The 19,012-nt window shown below is 45.1% G+C and overlaps 1 protein-coding gene across 4 annotated transcripts in view; it reads left to right on the top strand.

Moving 5' to 3' along the window:
- Positions 1-17,321, top strand: part of USP7 (ubiquitin specific peptidase 7) — a 72,358-nt gene extending 55,037 nt beyond the window's left edge. For all 4 annotated transcript variants that reach the window (XM_084763144.1, XM_084763143.1, XM_084763145.1 and 1 more), the window contains 20 exons: positions 2,470-2,579; positions 4,142-4,298; positions 4,999-5,143; positions 5,471-5,601; positions 5,800-5,934; positions 6,337-6,438; positions 6,635-6,740; positions 7,457-7,549; positions 7,632-7,699; positions 8,837-8,937; positions 10,127-10,280; positions 10,846-10,913; positions 11,359-11,467; positions 11,565-11,642; positions 12,304-12,404; positions 12,978-13,077; positions 15,158-15,277; positions 15,426-15,497; positions 15,613-15,703; positions 16,052-17,321. In XM_084763144.1, the coding sequence (XP_084619270.1) occupies positions 2,470-2,579; positions 4,142-4,298; positions 4,999-5,143; positions 5,471-5,601; positions 5,800-5,934; positions 6,337-6,438; positions 6,635-6,740; positions 7,457-7,549; positions 7,632-7,699; positions 8,837-8,937; positions 10,127-10,280; positions 10,846-10,913; positions 11,359-11,467; positions 11,565-11,642; positions 12,304-12,404; positions 12,978-13,077; positions 15,158-15,277; positions 15,426-15,497; positions 15,613-15,703; positions 16,052-16,158 (2,148 nt within the window). In that variant the 3' untranslated portion in view covers positions 16,159-17,321. The remainder of the gene's footprint in view (positions 1-2,469; positions 2,580-4,141; positions 4,299-4,998; positions 5,144-5,470; positions 5,602-5,799; positions 5,935-6,336; positions 6,439-6,634; positions 6,741-7,456; positions 7,550-7,631; positions 7,700-8,836; positions 8,938-10,126; positions 10,281-10,845; positions 10,914-11,358; positions 11,468-11,564; positions 11,643-12,303; positions 12,405-12,977; positions 13,078-15,157; positions 15,278-15,425; positions 15,498-15,612; positions 15,704-16,051) is intronic.
- The last annotated feature ends 1,691 nt before the right edge of the window (positions 17,322-19,012 follow it).

Genomic DNA, 19,012 nt, shown 5'->3' with positions numbered 1-19,012 from the left:
AGTGCTGGGATTAAAGGCGTGCGCCACCACTGCTTGGCTAAAATGTGTAGTCCAGGCTATCGGTGATCCTCCTGCCTCTGCCTCCTTCAGCAGATCTCTCTTTGAGTGGTCTCCTGAGGTGGAGGGTTGCTTGATAAAGAAGTGCAGCCAGCACAGTGGGTGAGATGTGCTGAGACTTGCCATCTTGTTTTGTTCCTCATTAGAGCAGTTCTTTGGGGGGTGGGGGTTTCGAGACTGGGTCTCTCTGTGTTAGCCTTGGCTGTCCAGTTGATAGATCACACCTGCCTCTGTCTCCCGAGTGCTGGGATTAAAGGCGTGTGCCACCACGCCCGGCCATTCCTGATTTTCTTATCAGAAAAAGTTCTTGGTTGTTACTGTTTCCTTCCTTTCTTTCCTTTACCTCCCTCCTTTCTTTTTCTCTTTCTCTTCTCCTCCCTCGCTCCCTCCTTCTCTTCCTTTTTTTGCTTTCCTCCCTCCCTCCTTCCTTTCTTCCTTCCTGATATAAGGTTTACTCTGTGTCCTGGAATCTGCTTTGCAGATCAAGTTGCTCTCAAACTCAGAAGTCTACCTGCCTTTGCCTCTCTGGTAAATTTGCTGGGACTAAAGGCATGTGCTACCATACCGAGTTCTCATCTTTAGATGCCATTATTTTACTTTTCTAAGCAATAGTCTTTTAGACCCTAAGGAACTGGGGGTGAAACAAGTGACCTGTCCATGGTGCAGTGGAGAACTGAGCTGTGGTTGCTAGTCAGGTGGGCCAGCCACATGCAGTAATCTAGAGTCTTGTTTTCAGAGCGCGTACCAGGGCCGCCAGCTTTGTAACTCATGGTACCATGGCTCTGTTTTTTTGCTGGTTTAGACACTGACGGCTTCGCTACATGTAATAGTGAGAGCTGTGAGGAGTGCTTAAGGAGCACCGCAGTCAGCTCTTTTCCACCCTGGGTGTTGAGTAAGCAGTGCAGAGTGCTCACTTGAGGGAAGGGTGGGAATGGAGCACTCTCACTCTTTCTTTCTCGTGTGTAGTAGGTGCCTGAGCCTCTGCTTTTTTCTTTCATGAGGTAGCCCTATTTCCAGTATCTTTCTATATTACAACTAATGTTGCCATATAGGTTTTTCAGGTTTCCAGCTGTTATTGGGCTTGAAAGTGAAGATCAGGGGAGGAGTTGAGGTGCTAGTGAGAATTAAGGCTGAGCATTGTGAGCACTGAGCCTGTGCTCCAGCATTCAGGGGAAAGGGTCATTTACTTCAAATCCTTCTTGCCTATACATTTCTGCTTGTTTTTATTGGGGTTTCTATAGCATACCCCCTTTCACTTAACTTTGACCATGGTTTGTTGTTGGGTTTTTTGGTTTTTCAAGACAGGGTTTCTCTGTGTAGCTTTGGCTGTCCTGGACTTGCATTGTAGACCAGGCTGGCCTCAAACTCACAGCTATCCACTTGCCTCTGCCTCCTGAGTGCTGGGATTAAAGGCGTGTGCCACCACCGCCTGGCCTGCTTTTTTTTTTTTTCTTTTTTTTTTTAAGATTTATTTATTATTATTCATACAGTATTCTGCCTGTATATGAGCCAGCAGGCCAGAAGAGGGCACCAGATCTCATTGTAGATGGTTGTAAGCCACCATGTGGTTGCTGGGAATTGAACTCAAGACCCTTGGAAGAACAGCTAGTGCTCTTAGCCTCTGAGCCTTCTCTCCAGCCCCTGTTTTGGTTGGTTTTTGTGTGTGGGGTTTTTTGTTGTTGTTGTTGTTGTTGTTTTGTGTGGTTTTTTTTGGCTCTGTACTTACTCTGTAGGCCAGGCTGGCCTCAAAACAGTTTTATTCTTAATAATTTTTCTGTGGTTTCCTATTTTTCTTAGTGCTTAATGACTGTAATATTTCATGTAATAAGTGGCCTTTAAATAACCCCTGTTCCTCTGCTGGTTGTCCAGGTGAGGATGTAATCTCCCACACATTGTAGACTTACACTTGAGGCACTCCTCACCTTTATCACTATAAGTCCCTAAGTATATCCTTTATGGTGTCTTCTTGTAATTTCATGTGCGAAGACATGTTTGGAGGTCAGAGGTCATCAACTTTGTGGACACGGTCTTTCCTTCCATCTTGATGTAGATTCCATGGAGCACAGACCTGTCACCCTTGAGGGGCAATTATCTTAAACTCTTGAGCTGTCTCCCCAGCTTTAAGAAACATAAAGCTGGATGTGATGTCGAACACCTGTCTATAGTCGCAGTATTTGGTAGATAGAGGCAGTGGATCTCTTGAGTTCCATGCCAATCTGATCTACATAGCAAGGTGATGTAGTGAAACTATATATCAAAAAACAAAAAGACTGGTAAAACCTGGTGTGATAACTTAGGCAGAGGTAGGAGGATTACATTGGAAGTTGAAAGTTTATAAAAGTGAGACCATGTCTCCAAAATAAAAAAATAAGTAGAAGTGAGCTAAATTCACCATTTCTTCTCAACTGCTAGGAAGCAGAGAAGGGTGTGAAATTCCTAACACTGCCACCAGTGTTACACCTGCAGCTGATGAGGTTTATGTATGACCCTCAGACGGACCAAAACATCAAGATCAATGACAGGTAATGGGGAGGGTTTGAAGGGCTTGGTGTGCTCTGTGCTGTGCTGTCTCTACTCTCTTTTCCTCCTATGTATTGGGTCCTTGGTCTTGTAAGAGTAGAGCTGTCATCTAATGGACGGTTGTTTTCAGCTGATGGTCCCTCTCAGGGATACACTGCCTTTTACTCCAGCTCTCTGCTGTGCCACATTGAAGGCAAAGGGCAGGGTTTTCTCATGAGGTCAGAGTTTGTATTTAGCTTTTCTATTGCTTTATTTAGATTTTGACTAAATGCAGATTGACTACAAACTATGTTTTGGTTTTTGCTTTAGCTTTTAGAATGTGCTAGAATTTTCAAGAATGATGAAATAGTCATTATAGTTTCCTTTCCATATTTTTAAGACAACAGATTGCAGGATTTAGGTATGTGTTTCCATCCCTAAATGGATATAGAGTAGCAGGGTATGAAGCCCTGGGCTTTATCCTTTTGTCTTCTTTCAAGACAGGGTTCCTCTGTGTGACAGCCGTGGCAGTTTTGGAACTCAGTCTTTAGACCAGGGCGGCCTCTCAGAGATCTATGCCTCTGCCTCCACTGCGTGTGGTTTATCTGAGTTTGTATACACAATTTTACTCTGGTTAGTTTGAACATCAAGTTTGAGTAGGACAGGTGATGGTTAGTAACCATTTACTTTTGAGGTAGAGTGACCAAATTAAATTATTTTCACAGAATGTGTGCTCACCTGCCTGTGTTTTCCAACATCTTTTCTGTACACCACATTTTTTTCTTCCTGTTTTTAATGGAATTGTTGCCACTGATCTTTTAAAAAGTGAGATTTTCTTATGTCCAGGTTGGACATTTTCAGCAAGTGGGCCCACTGTCCCAAGGTAGTGAGGCTGTATCCAACCAACCCTCTGAGATCTGGCAAACTAGTCACAAGTTAAGAAGCTAGTACTTAGCCGGGTGTGGTGGTGCACGCCTTTAATCCTAGCACTTGGGAGGCAGAGGCAGGCAGATCTCTGTGACTTCAAGGCCAGCCTGGTCTACAAAGTGAGTCTAGAACAGCCAAGGCTACACACAGAAACCCTGTTTTGAAAATCAAAAAGAAGAAGAAGCAGCAGCAGCTAATACTTTAGGACTGTGTCAAATGCAATATGCTCATAAAATCTAAGAGGAAAGATGTTTCCACACACACCTTCTCTCCCGATAAGCTCGTTCTTGTTCCTTAACATCAAGGTGTCATGAATGCCTTAGGTGTATGTACGTACGTGTACACACACACACACACACACACAGAGTTCAATGTAAATTTACACTTTGAACTTGAACCTGTTAGTATCTGAGTGCTCTCTAAATTTTCTCTCAACTTTAAATTGACATAAATCATTTTTTCTGGTAAGTAGGTACTCTTTCAGAAGTAGCTTCAAGAGCTTTCAGAGTCATCCGAAATTTATGTCCATAATTTATGATTAACGATGAACAGTTAATTATAAGAGTTCATAACAAAGCTCTAATGGACACCATGTTTTGCATGTAAATCAGTATTGAGTTTTTTTGTGTTTTTTTTGTTTTTTTAATATTTTGAATAGGTTTGAGTTTCCAGAACAATTACCACTTGATGAATTTTTGCAAAAAACAGACCCCAAGGACCCAGCAAATTATATTCTCCATGCAGTCCTGGTTCACAGTGGAGATAATCATGGTGGACACTACGTGGTTTACCTAAACCCCAAAGGGGATGGCAAGGTAAGTGCTGGTGTTCTAGGTCATGCTTCATGAGTGTAGTGGAGTCCTTCCTAGAACTTGAATGCTTGTGTTTTTTCGTGGCAAAAGTACTGTTTTCTTGTCTAATTTTCAACAATGTGAAGGTAGAGGGCACATTCGTATGTGAGTATTAGTGCTAGAGATTAACGTCACAGAATCTCCTTCTCATACAACTGACAAATGCTGACCTCAGCAGTTTTCCTGGCTGGATGGGGCGGCTTCATTGCATCAGGCCATATCCTTCATCCCTCACCGTCTGTGGTGCGGCACCTGCCATCTTCATAACCGTGGGAACCAACCCCAAGTGTAATGCCATGTGGCAAAGGTTTTCATTATAGATAACTTTTTTGGTTTAGGCATTATAGCTAAGACAAATTGGGAAGATCATTATTGTATAATTTTGTCAGAAGCTTGCACAGCATTATGGGGTTATGCTATTTAAAATTAAGATGTCCTATTGAGTTGCATTCTGTGCATGCTAATTCTCCAAAGGGTTGGTTGGTGCGATGCTGATGATTGTTCCAAAGTTGGAAAACAGTCTATTTGAATAGGTAACAAACAGTACCAGTGGGCACAGGGTTCTTCCTGCAAATTTATGAACAAGAAATACTCTGTAGGAGGGTGTCTGCCCAGCACTGCCTTTAGTGCTGTGTCTATTCACATCTGTCTGCTTTCCCTCCAGTGGTGTAAATTTGATGATGATGTGGTATCCAGGTGTACTAAAGAAGAAGCTATTGAGCACAATTACGGGGGTCACGACGACGACCTATCTGTTCGACACTGCACAAATGCCTATATGTTAGTGTACATCAGGGAATCAAAGCTAAGTAAGTACCAGAGGCTTGTGTTACACTTACTTTGGCACATTGACGTAGTTCTGCAAAGAACCCCTTATGGCCTTGACTTTCCTTACCATAAGGCAGGGTGGACCCAGCCATGTTGCCTGCCCAAAGCCTTTCCCCCTTTTTCTTATTCTGTCTATCCCCATCATCTAAAAGCAAGCTGCACTGGGTTATAGGCTTTGAAATGGATGTGTGGTCCAGGTCCTTCCACATTTTTAGGTTATTTTGTTAGTGAAGGCCTAAAATGAGGCCCTTGTAACGAGGGGAAAGCAGAGTCAGCACCAGGTGAAAGAAGGTACATTTGTCCTGCAGGTGAAGTGTTACAAGCTGTCACCGACCATGATATTCCTCAGCAGTTGGTGGAACGATTGCAAGAAGAGAAAAGGATCGAGGCGCAGAAGCGGAAGGAACGCCAGGAAGCCCATCTCTACATGCAAGTGCAGGTCAGCCTCGGGCCAGGAAGACACCTGTGTTTGTAGTGCAGTGGGCCTATGTTGTCTGTTCTCAGTAGCTCAGAACATTCTGGTGTGGCTTCGGGGGCCTTCACTGTAGGTGGTGAGGCAAGTGGTTGAAGCCTTTTGAGATTTGAGTTCAGGGTGTCATGTCTCACTGGTTGTAAGCTTGGCTCTGTGTGCCTTCAGATAGTCGCAGAGGACCAGTTTTGTGGCCACCAAGGAAATGACATGTACGATGAAGAGAAAGTAAAGTACACCGTGTTCAAGGTTCTGAAGAACTCCTCCCTGGCTGAGTTTGTTCAGAGCCTCTCCCAGACCATGGTGAGTATAGCTCCTCTGCTTACACCTGACAGCGGGAGAGATCTGCTGCCTTGGGTGGTCACTGTGTCTGGGCCCAGCCTGAGAAGGAAATGTTGAGCTGAGCTCCTTAGCTGTTATCAGAGTATTCTCAGAATCTGCTTCCTTCGGTCCCCAAAGCTAGCCTTATAGCAGATCTTGGAGAAGGGGCTTGTGGGGAACTCTTGTACTGCTGCCACCACCAGTTTTTGAGCTGAGCCCTGGAGTGAGTGTAGTGAACTTTGTAGAAATCAGAGTCACAAATTGTCCCAGCCATGGGACAAAAGTTAAGTTTGAGCCTATCCCCTTTTACTCACAAAAGCATTACATTGATGCAGGAATATAGGCTTGTCGTTTATATATGCTTTTGGGGTTTTTTTTTTCCAGGGGTTTCCACAAGATCAAATTCGATTATGGCCTATGCAAGCAAGGAGTAATGGAACAAAGCGGCCAGCAATGTTAGATAATGAAGCTGACGGCAATAAAACAGTAAATATTGTTGGTAGATCCTCGGGTATCTCGTGTGAAACTCTGCGGGAGGCTCTTGTCCTGCAGTTAACAGCCTTGTGTCCCTTTGGGTTGCGTTCAGTAGAGCTGGACATGCTCTGCACTACTCAAGTATAGTTGTCGCCCTGTCACCTAAGCGATTGCAACCTTCTAAAATCAGCATCTCTTTTGGAAATAGATGATTGAACTGAGTGATAATGAAAACCCTTGGACAATATTCCTGGAAACAGTTGATCCTGAGCTGGCTGCTAGTGGAGCAACATTGCCCAAGTTTGATAAAGATCGTAAGTGCCCACGAGCTGCCTGCTACTTACAGAGCAGTCAGTAGGCTTGGAGTGGCCCTCATTGATCTCAGCAGAGGGCTGAACCTTTCTTCCCTTGGAGAAAGATCTCCTGCTGCCGCCACGTTACTCATTCAGTCCCTTCCATGTTGCGGGCTCCTAAGGAAGCCACCTGTGAGAGGGAGCACACATCAGTGCTGCTGTGGTCTTGGCTCCTGGCTTGTGTTTATTATTCTGGTCAGATGGTTAGTTGGGTTGCGGGCACGTGCTAGGTCACTTGGCCGATAGTTCACCTTAGGGCCTCCCGGCCTGTGTGAAGCAGTACTGGAGCAATCATGTGGCTGCCCCACACAGCTACCTGACTTTTGCATTACACATAAGAACAGCTGTTTATTGCTACAAGGGGGTCACTGTGGAGGGCACCCAGCTGTGTTAGATACAGTTCCCTGGGAATCCTGGTCTCAATACCCAGTCCAGGACTCAGTCCGTTGCACTGGGTATCCTCTTCGCCACCTCTGTAGTGGTTCGTCCAGGTGTGACTTGTGGTACCCACCTTTACCACCACAGGATCAGCCCTCCTGAAGGAGCCTCATGTCATTGTTATTTCTGGGGGGCTTCTCACCCTTGACGGGTTGTCGCTTAACCTAAGCTTACTTGTTAGCATTTTCACACCTTATACTAAGGGTTAGGATCCTAACAGCCTGTTCATCAACTTGTAGATGATGTAATGTTATTTTTGAAGATGTATGATCCTAAAACACGGAGCTTGAATTACTGTGGGCATATCTACACACCTATATCCTGTAAAATACGTAAGTCCTTGCTGTGCTTCCTTCAGACTAGATTTTGTTTAATGCATTACTGCTGTGTATTTAACAGATTTCTTCACTCTAGGTGACTTGCTCCCCATTATGTGCGACAGAGCAGGATTTATCCAGGATACTAGTCTTATCCTCTATGAGGTTTGCTTGTTTTTCTTTTCTCTGTAATCACCATATTATTTCTGCATGGGAGGGAGGTGGTTCTGTTGACCTTGAAAATTATTGTTGCTTACTTTGTAGTTGATTTATGTCTTCACTTTTTGAATAGAGTGGGTGTTGACAGGGTTTCTCTGTGTAGCCCTGACTGTCCTGGAACTCATTCTGTAGATCAGGCTGGCCCCCAACTCACAGAGATCCACCTCCTTCTGCTTCCAAAGTGCTGGGATTAAAGACGTGGGCCACCCACCAGGTCCTCTATGCTTTAATTGAGAATTACAGTCTGTTTTGTTTCTGTAGTTTATTGAGAAAGGGTCTCATGTAACCCAGCCTGGATTCAGACTTGTTTAAATCTAACTCCGTTGGCCTCCTAATCTTTTGGTTTTTTGAGACAGGGTTTCTCTGTGTTGCCCTGGCTGTCCTAGACTCACTTTGTAGATCAGGCTGGCCTCAAACTCACAATGATCCTCCTGCCTCTGCCTCCTGAGTGCTGGGATTAAAGGCGTGCGCCACCACGCCCAGCTGGCCTCCTAATCTTATTATCTCTACTTCTCAAAGTACTTGGATCATAGGTATGCCCCACCATACCCTGTTGTACATTTTAAAATATGTTAAGTTTACCTGTTTAGGATTGGTGATTATTGAATACTTAGAGACTTGCTTTTCCTATTTGTTTGTTTGTTTGTTTGTTTTTATTTTTGGTTTTTCGAGACAGGGTTTCTCTGTGTAGCCTTGACTGTCCTGGACTCGCTTTTGTAGACCAGGCTGGCCTCGAACTCACAGCGATCTGCCTGCCTCTGCCTCCTGAGTGCAGGGATTAAAAACATGCGCCAGCCACCACCGCCTGGCCGCTTTGCCCATTTTTAACTTAATAAAAATGTGCATAACCCAAGTGTGGTCATATGAACTTGGAATCCTGGCTGCTCAGGAGGCTGAGACCAAAAGGATTGCTTGAGCATGGGAATCCAGGGCCAACCTAAAGAAACAAAGAGGCCTTGTCTCAAAATTAAAGCACACAAGATGTAGATGAAAGGACTTGGATATAGAAGAGGCATAAGTAATAAAGAGATCTGGTCATAAAAGATGTTCTTAAGTGTAACCATTTGCTGTCGTTTTCTATAGGAAGTTAAGCCGAACTTAACAGAGAGAATTCAGGACTATGACGTGTCTCTTGATAAAGCCCTTGATGAGCTGATGGATGGTGACATTATAGTGTTCCAGAAGTATGTATCTTTGACAATTTCCATCTCTTTGTGTGCATATCAAATGTTTTTGTCAGCGCTAGGTCCAGCACACATTTGTGCTATGCTCTGAGCTGCAGTGGAGTGTCCTCATTGTGGGCAGTAAGCATTGACTTAAAGGTCTTTTAGTAATAATGGTGGTGAGTACCTGTAATCTTAGAACTTGGGGGGTAGAGGCATGAGGATGTTTTAGATCAGCTGGGGCTATGCGAGAGCCTGTCTCAAGCCCAAGTTCTCTGACACATACAAATGCCTGTGGGACCGCTCCATAGAATATAAGTCCATTTCCTTCTCTGAAAGTACTTGAGCTTGGCCTTCTTCAGAAGGTCCCTCCGTAAGCAAGTCAGATCACTGCCTGCACGCACACAGTAATGCTTAACAGTAGTGTCCCAGTAGACAAAAGCTACAGGTGTGGGCTGCTGGTAGACACCAGGCCAGGTGTGCTGCTCTTCGAAGAAGCCTATTTGTGGAGACGTGCTTTGTTGTGCAGCTGGCTCTGAGTACCTTCCTGTAGAGCCTCCATAAGTTCTTGCTTTGGGGGTAGGGTTGGTTCAAGACAGGGTTTCTCTGTGCAGCCTTGGCTGTCCTGGACTTCTCTGTAGACCAGGCTGGCCTCAAACTCAGAGATCCACCTGCCTCTGCCTCCTGAGTATTGGGACCAAAGGCATGCGCCACCACACCCAGCTATACTTAACTTTTTAAAATATTTGCGTATGTTTGAATGTTTTGTCTGTCGGTGTCTGCACAGTGTGCATGCCTGCTGCCAGGAGAAGCCAGTAGTGGGTTTCAAGATCACTTGGGGCTTGAATTTGATATCAACCACCATGTGTGTGTTGGGGATGGGACCCAAGTCCTCTGGAAGTGTTCTTAACCTCTGAGCCACCTCTCCAGGCACATACTTGCCTTTGTTGTTGTGCCTTGTTACAAACAAAATAAAACCCAAGGCCAGCCTGGTCTATAAAGGGAGTGCAGGACAGCCAGGGACTCTGTTTGTTACAGAGAGAAACCCTGTCTCTAAAAACAAGACAAAAACAGAGGCAGACTCCTTGTAGTTTCCAGTGAGAGCAATCTGTCTTCCAGCATACTGTTTGACATTTGGTGCCACTGATTCCTAAAAAGACGGCACCTTTTGCCATACATTTGATTCAGTCTGCAAACCTTTCCTTCCCAGGGATGACCCTGAAAACGATAACAGTGAATTACCCACTGCAAAAGAATATTTCAGAGATCTCTACCACCGTGTTGATGTCATCTTCTGTGATAAAACAATCCCCAATGACCCTGGATTTGTGGTTACATTATCAAATAGGATGAATTATTTTCAGGTATGAAACATTGCTGTTTGCCACTTTAGCCTTTCTAGAAGACGCATTACATGTTTGTGAGAGAAAGTGTCTAATGGCTTCCATAAGAAGAAGACAGTTCCTTCAGAAATCCTGAGTTTCAGACTTCCCTGCACAGCAGATTTAAGACCAGTGTGAGCCACACTGTAAGGTCCACAACATAGAAATGATGACTAAATCTAAAGAGATAAATACCACTTACATACTAAACATATTATCACATAATAAATGTGTAAATACAGTTACTAATGTAACCTATCACATATTGTGCTATGTAAATACACACAGTTCAATTGAAAACCTTGCACAAATAGGTCATTTCCATGGCGACACATTTAAGAATATTGCTTTGGTATGGCTAATAGTACATTTCTAGGGATTTTTCAATTTAGGTTGTCCGTGCCTATTGCTTTTTTTTTTTTTTAAATTTAAACTTATTTAAATTTAAAAACGTAACTAAGTTATGACCCCTAAGTTTTTATGAGCTAATGTCCACCTTACCCCAGAGAGCCAACCTCCTTTCTTCTGCTCCTTCTCTGCTTCCTAGGTTGCAAAGACAGTTGCACAGAGGCTCAACACAGACCCCATGTTGCTGCAGTTTTTCAAGTCTCAAGGGTAAGTGAGCGTCACTCTGGATCTTTGCTGGCTACTCCTTCCCTTTTGCGGTCTGAGTTGCTCCAGGCCCCATGTGAAGACAGCTGACTGGATTGCCAGCTAGATCGCCTGCATGTATTTCAAGTGGTTTTGAAATACAGATCTGTCATCGTTTACGTCTTAGCTACCTGGCCCTGACGGGGCTCAGTAATTGTCCACCACCTCTGCCGCTGGACTAGATTTTGGTTGGTCCTTCATGCTTCTTTGGATCCAGCCTATGCAGCTTTAGAAACTTTTATGTGCTCTGTCCTCTCAGAGTATTTTTAAATGCCACAATGAGAGCCTAAGGTCTGGGGAACAGAAGTGGGCTAGGTAGGTGCACAGTCATATGTTTGCTTTTCTCAGCTGGTGTGTATTGTACACCAGAAAACAATTCTTTTTATTTATATGGTTTTTTTTCTTGTAGTTATAGGGATGGCCCGGGTAATCCTCTTAGACATAATTATGAAGGTACTTTAAGAGATCTTCTACAATTCTTCAAGCCAAGACAACCGAAGAAACTTTACTATCAGCAGGTATGAGTCCAAGTCAGTGTAACCAGGTGGTAATGGGAGGGCTTGGATTTTCTTAGGGGTGTATTTGAACAGGTGTCTTTTTATCCCCCCTCTATAGCTTAAGATGAAAATCACAGACTTTGAGAACAGAAGAAGTTTTAAGTGTATATGGTTAAACAGCCAATTTAGGGAAGAGGTAAGCATCTTTACCAGGTGTCACTATTAAGCCCCTATTATCTCTTTCTTCCGTCCCCTAGAACTAAAGAGAGTACTCTCAGTATGGGCATCTGGTAGAGGCCTATAAAAGCCAGAAGTGAGCTTTGCCAAGAGCTGAAACAGGAGCTTGAAGTGTCCTCATGGCTCCTTGGCTTAGCGCCATATCATCCTCACACTGATGCATAGCCTTTGCCTGCCTAACTTGAGAACAGCCTGCCCAGAATATGCCCAAAGCCAAGCTGTTCCCCTGTGTCACATCTGTCCAAAAATATCACACTTGTGTGGTTACCAGACCATGTTACCTTCTGACTTCATCAGAACTGAGAAAACTGAAACATAAGTAGTGTGATTTATGTAGTACTGATGAGGCGGGAACTACTGAGTTACTGGCACCTTTTCTGTGGACTGGTCTCCTGGTGCTGAGAACAGGAGTGCTCTTGGGGTGATGCAGGGGTGAGTTCTGGGAAAGTTGTGATCTATAGGCAGTCCTGGTTTGGAGGATACGGTCCTCCTACAATGTGTGAATGCACAGTTGAGCTGTTAGGTGGGATGCCCTGCCTCTCCCAACTTGAACTTCTTGAGTTTGTTGTAGCAGAAACCTGTGTTCTTTAAAGCTCTACTAACACCCTTTTGTCACTTAGGAAATAACACTATACCCAGACAAGCACGGCTGTGTCCGGGACCTGTTAGAAGAATGTAAAAAGGCCGTGGAGCTCGGTGACAAAGCATCAGGGAGACTTAGGCAAGTATCCCCTGAGCGCTGGGTGCGTGGAGCAGCTGTTGGCTCCAAACCCAAGTAGAAACCAAACGGCCCCATCTTCTCTGCAGGTGCTATTTTGTAGAAGCCAAGCCACTCTCCCCACTTGTCTTCAGCTGTTACCCATAGTAAATGGGTGTGATGTCTGTGGCAAAGGGGCAGTAGGATTCCCAGGGCATGTGGTGTCCATTCGTCTTGGGTGGTTGAGAGGAAAGACTTGTGGTGTATCCCCACACTGTAAAGTTAGGCCCCACGTTTTGCTTTTCTGAGTCTTGACATGTATCTATGGATGCCTCACAGACAGGAGTCTTTGGGACTCTTTGGTTCCCAAAATGCTTTCTTAGGAATTTTAATAGACAGTTCAGCCTGCTGCCCTCCTGTATTGTATTCAATAACTAAAGAATGATACATAAAGCATAATTAAGTTAAGCCTATGCTTGTCTCACCTGGCGTTCCTTCTCCTGAGTGTACAGACATGTGTCACCACGTCAATGCTTGTATCTTTGAGTATCTTTACATGAGTGTAAATATTTCATTGTTCAATTTTTCCTCTTTTAGGCTGCTAGAAATTGTGAGCTACAAAATTATTGGTGTGCATCAAGAAGATGAGCTATTAGAGTGTTTATCTCCTGCAACGAGTCGGACTTTCCGAATAGAGGTAACTGTCGCCTTGCTGGCCTGAGAAGCTGCGGGTGCGGTGGCCTGTCTTTTGCTGTCGTGGATGCTGCCATGGGCTGTATAAAGTAGCTTGAGTTGTTTGTTCATCAAGTCTTAAAGTTCTCAATTGAGGTTCATTTCAATTCCAGGCTGTAAAAATGCTGCAATATGAAGGGAAAAAAAAAATACACACAGCATAGAGTAACCCTGATAAGTACACAAACAGTGATGCCAAGCACATGGCCTTGTGTGGCCATTGCCTCCCTCCACTCAGAGCCCGCTCGTCACGAACTGTGGCGGCGGCTGCTTTTCATCCTGCTGCTCTTGAGCCCCTGTCAGGGAAATTATGCGAGATTTGTCTTTAAGTTAATTTGGGCCAGTGTGCTGGAACACGCTTTTCACTTTGTTTTTGTTTGGTGATTTGGTTGCCTGCATGGATGTCTGTGTGCTGCTGCATGCAGAGTCCAGAAGAGGCCGTCAGATCTGCTAGAGCTGGGCCACAAATGAGCCACTGTGAGCTCTGGTAGTCAGGCTCTGGGTCCTCTGAAGAGGAATCAGTGCTCCTAATCACCGAGCCATTTCTCCAGCCCCGTTGTTGGTGCACTCATTAGGTAAAGACAGGCCAGTCTGCTCTACATACCAAGTTCCACCAGCCTGAGCTCCATAGTTAGGACAAGTATAAAAGTTTTAAAAAAAAAAATTAGCTTGGGAACAGTTAAAATGGCTTAGCTGGTGTGTAGTGTTTCCTCCCCCCAAAACAAAAAAAAACTTGATGGCCTGAGTTTGATTCCCCTGAATCCACATAGTGGGTGGGATTGGCTCCTGCAGATTATCCTCTGACCTGAATGTGCACACTGGCAGGCATGTGCATATCACACTGATCAACAAATGTCTTTAAAAGCTTTAATTTGGGGCTGGAGAGATGGCTCAGTGGTTAAGAGCACTGCCTGCTCTTCCAAAGGACCTGGGTTCAATTCCCAGCACCCACATGGCGGCTCACAACTGTCTGTAACTCCAAGTTCTGACACCCTCACACCAACACACATAAGTTAAAATTAAATAAAATATTTTTTTTAAAAAAAGAAAGAAAAAAACCTTTAGTTTGATAAGTGGGTACTAAGTAAGTCTAGGCAGAAACTCTTGAGTCAGTGATAGGAATAAAGCCACTGACATTTCTTTTTATTTTTCGAGACAGGGCTTCTCTGTGTAGTCTTGGATAGATCTGGACTCGTTTTTGTAGATTAGGCTGGCATTGAACTCACAGAGATGCACCTGCCTTTCCCTCCCTAAGTGCTGTGACTACAGGTGTGCACCACTATGCACCACTATGCACCACTGTGCCTGGCACCACTGACCTTTCTTTCTTTCTTTCTTTCTTTCTTTCTTTCTTTCTTTCTTTCTTTCTTTTTCTCTCTTCTTTTTTTGATTGATTTGGTTTTGGTTGGTGGTTGTTTTTGTTTTTGTTTTTTTGAGGCAGGGTTTCTCTGTGTAGTCCTGACTGTCCTGGAACTCATTGTGTAGACCAGGCTAGCTTCAGACTCAGAGATCTGGTTGCCTCTGCCTCCTGGGTGCTAGGATTAAAGGTGTGTGCCACCACTGTGTGACATTTCTATAGTAACCGAATTATAAGTGTTTTGGCTTCTTCCAAAAAACCTGGAGTGTCTTCTGACTGAGTCAGCTGAGTGTGGCATTTTGGTAGAAATATGACTGTGAACCAGCAGTGTCCATTGCTTTAGCAAGCTACTGAAGATGATCAGCTTAAAATGGTTTGTGGTGCTCAGAGTTTTGGTGGTCTCTGTCCTGGCCCTGGGCCTATAGAGCAAGCAAACATCTAAGAAGAAGCCCCTCACACTCTGCTGGAAAAGGAGACCTGTTCCTATAGTTCCCTCCAGGCCATAACTTCAGTGACCCTCCTATACCCACTCAGCCCAATTTCTGTCACCTCCTTGTAGTGCCAGTCTGTCTGGTGAACACATGAGCCCTGGAGACTGTTCATCTGGATCTAAATGGGAATGTATCCATTGAGTGCCGGCTCAGAATTTAAGTGATAAGCACACTTTGTGTTTCAATTGTGTCTCCAGGAAATACCTTTGGACCAGGTAGACATAGATAAGGAAAATGAGATGCTGATCACAGTGGCACATTTTCACAAAGAGGTGTTTGGGACGTTTGGAATTCCGTTTTTGCTGAGAATACACCAGGTAAGAGTCAGAAGCCTGTGCCTTTGAAAGACTTGCTGGTCTCAGCTGCTTGGGCCGACAACCCTGGCTTTGCATCTACCACACAGCACTGCATGGGGATGGTGATGGGGGTGTGTCTCCTGAGCACACCTGTCCTTTGTCTTCCCAGGGCGAGCATTTCAGAGAAGTGATGAAGCGGATTCAGAGCCTGCTGGATATCCAGGAAAAGGAATTTGAGAAGGTGTGTGCTCTTAGGAGCCTGGCTCTGCCTCCGCCTACCACTTGCAGCTGAGCCGCTGCGGCAGCCTTGGCGAGCAGCAGAAGATAATGGGGGGAGTTTTGCTTTTGTTTTCCAGTTTAAATTTGCAATCGTCATGATGGGCCGGCACCAGTACATCAATGAAGATGAATATGAAGTGAATTTGAAGGACTTTGAGCCACAGCCTGGTAAGAGGCTCTCAGCAGAGGGCCTTCATTTGGATTGTAGGCCTTGGAACTGTGCAGCCCCTGGGAGGCCGGTCCCTGTTCATCTGCAAGCATTAATGCTCTGGCTGTGCGCTGATGGTGCATTGATGGGGCTGAGGCGGTGGCGAACTCTGCGTCAGGCCTCCTGTGGCTATTTCAGCATTTGACTTGTGAAAAAAAGGGGTCTAAGTAACACAGCCCAGTGTTGGCTTGGCATTACCAAACAGCTCCTGGTCTCCAGCTTGAGTGAGCAGCCACCTAAGGTGGTGACTGAACTGGTACTTGCCAAGAACCTTGAGGTCTTAATGATTTGTTCTTTGTCCCTGCCAGGTAACATGTCTCATCCTCGGCCTTGGCTAGGGCTCGACCACTTCAACAAAGCCCCAAAGAGGAGTCGCTACACTTACCTTGAGAAGGCAATTAAAATCCACAACTGACTTCCTTCCCATGTCTGAGGCAAGGGACAGCGTGTGGGTGTGTGCCCTTTTTAACAGCCGTAGAACTTTGGTGCACGTGCACTCTACCCGAAGTCTCCAGCAAGAGGATTTGCTGCTGATGTTATTTTATTTTGTTGAGGCTGTTCAGTTTGGCTTCTCTGTATCTATTGACTGCCCTTTTTGAGCAAAATGAAGGTGTTTTTATAAAGCTTGGATGCCAATGAGAGTTATTTTATGGTAACCACAGTGCAAGGCCACCATCAGCATGACGGGGAGAAGAGGTTCCTAGGATGTGAGTCCCTGGCACAAGGTATCTGATTGGCCAGGTGCTGCCACCAGCCCCGCAGCTAGTCAGGCTGATGGGTAGGCTCGTCCGATTTCTTCTTCAGTTAGACTTTCAGTGACCTGTATGCATCTGTAAAGGCAAAACAGAGAAACAACCCTAATCAGTAACACTCTCCTCCACCGTGTGCATTGCTGGCCCTTCCTGGGGTTCCTCTCCTCAGCTGCCTGGGGTCTTTTTAATAGACATGTCACTTCGCCAGCCAGTACTGTGCAGCAGCCCATTTGCAAAGTGGATGCACTGAATACAGTCCTGACAGCTAGGATCTTTTTGTACACTGAGAACATTGTCAGATACAATTAAGGTTTACTCTGTTGCCTCTTAGCAAATGTCATGATCTGAGCAGGTGAAAAATCACTCTAGGCTTCTGTGAGGACAGAGTGGACGAGCAACAGAGGAGAGAGCCTTTTAGCAAGAGCGCATGCTCGCTAGTGGTTAGTAAGCTGTTGACTTTGTAAAAAAGATAAAATAAAAAAGGAAAAAATGGAAAATGAAATTGTATATTTAATGAATGAACCCTGTACTGTTTGCCCCTGGGAGGAGGTCATTTTCTGTTCGGCGAGTGCAAGTGAACTTGGCCTACTTGGACACTGTGCGTAGCTTTATTTGAGCCCTCTCCTCGTTTCCCTTTTTGTTGGCGCTAATGCCAGCTGCGTGTCTAGTTTTGAGTGCGAATAGAATCAGCAAGCCACACTTCTTCCCCTTCCTCCCCACTACTTCTGTTTGTTTCTGTAGCAGCAGTGTACACCAACTCTCCTGTATATTGCCTTTTTGCTGGAAAATGTTGTATGTTGAATAAAATTTTCTATAAAAATTATAATCCAGTGAGTGCTGTGGAAGCTGAGGGTGAGTGTGCTCCCCTGGACACAGGCCTTTGGGAGCCTTGACATTGAGACAGGATTTCAGCCGCCATGAATTTTTCTCAGCTATAGGTTTTTTCCTTTGGGTGGCAGTTTTTATTTTCTTTTTGAGACATGGTTTTGCCCTGCAGGCCTGAAACTTGCTATGTAGACCTGGCTGGTCTTGAACTCACAAAGATCCACCTGCCTCTGCCTCCCAAGGGCTGGGCTTAGTGGTGTGCACCACCATGCCTGGCTTCGTTGGTTGGTTTTGGGCTTGAGAGGAGGTTTTCGTAAGGTGGCACAGGCCTCTAATCCTGACAAAAGTTGAGATAGGAGCATCCAGTCAACACCTCTTCAAGTGTAGGATGTAGCTGATGGTATGGAAGTCATCTAGCGTGTGCAAGGCCCTGGGCTGTATCCCCAGAATCTAAGGAAAAAGCCGGAGTCCTTGGGCCTCACGCATGTATTCAGACTGAAGAAGAGCAAGGTCTGGCTGACATGTCTAGGGAAGGCCACTGGTGTGCTGTGGGTTACCTCTGGCCGCCTGGTTCTGAGCCAGTCTGTAACCTGACTTCTTTCTCCATTTGCACTATGAATTGTGTGCCTTCTGAGAACTTGCTGTACAGACATCAGCGGGATAAGTAGCAGGTTGTGGGGACCCGGTAGGCCTTGATCCTACTGGGCCCTTTGGCCTCTGCAAATGAGAAGCTACAGGCAGTTGTAGGCAAGGCAGTGATGACTGCTTGCCAAATGTTGGCCTTTGAACCCCAAGGTGGTCCTGTTTCCAGGGTTTGTTGGGGCTGGTCAGTCTTAGGTACTCACAATTTCTATTCTCCCTTAAACATTAAATGACTATTTTTCAAAGAACTTCTTGTAGTGTTTCTTGTGTGCTGCATTCATTTTTCCATTTACTCCCAGCTCCAAAAATACTGAGAGTTCATTACCTGATTTGGGGCAAGGTAGAAGCAGATGTTTTAACATTTAAGCAACAGGTGTCTGTACGGAATTATCACCTGTCAGTAAAAGCTGATGGCCTGTTAGCTGAGGCAGGAGATGAGGTGGGAGCTCAGCAGAGAGAGATGAACTCTGGGATAGAGACACAAGGATCCTGCCCACGGACTCTGAGAGGGAGGGACGTATGAAATAAGGGAACGTAGCCAGCCATGTAACACACAGAACAGAAATAACCGGCGATCTGAAGAAGCAGTCAAGGGACAAGCCAAGCTTGTGGCCTAGGCATTTATTTAAAAAAAAAAAAAAAAAAAAGGCTCAGTCATTTATTTCCAACTGGGCAGTGGGAGCGACATCATGTAATGACAAATACCGCTCCATGTTGGGTGCCAAATGTTGATTATTAAGTATCTGGCTAGTTACCAAGTAGTTGAGACAGACATACTGATTTATTTCAACAGCTTTAGCACAGTGACTGGGCAGGTAGGATTTAAACTAGTTTTCTAAGCTAATCTAGCTACCTCCTAGCTGCACTCCCCAAATGACTTCTCAAACAGCCTCCTCCTAATCTTGTCCTCTTCATCTCTTTCTCCTTCCTCTTGCTCTTCTTTCATTCACCCCCAACCCCTGGTGGCAGTGACGGCAGCTTATGGTTCCCTACCCCAGACCTTAAGCCTGGGAACAGAAGTTCCACCTACTATTCTGCCCAGTAATTGTC

Source organism: Acomys minous (genome assembly GCF_964271855.1).
Source record: "Acomys minous genome assembly, chromosome: 16".
NCBI lineage: Eukaryota > Metazoa > Chordata > Mammalia > Rodentia > Muridae > Acomys > Acomys minous.
The sequence above is the reverse complement of the archived record's forward strand: the minus strand, read 5'-3'. Positions and strand labels throughout refer to the sequence as shown.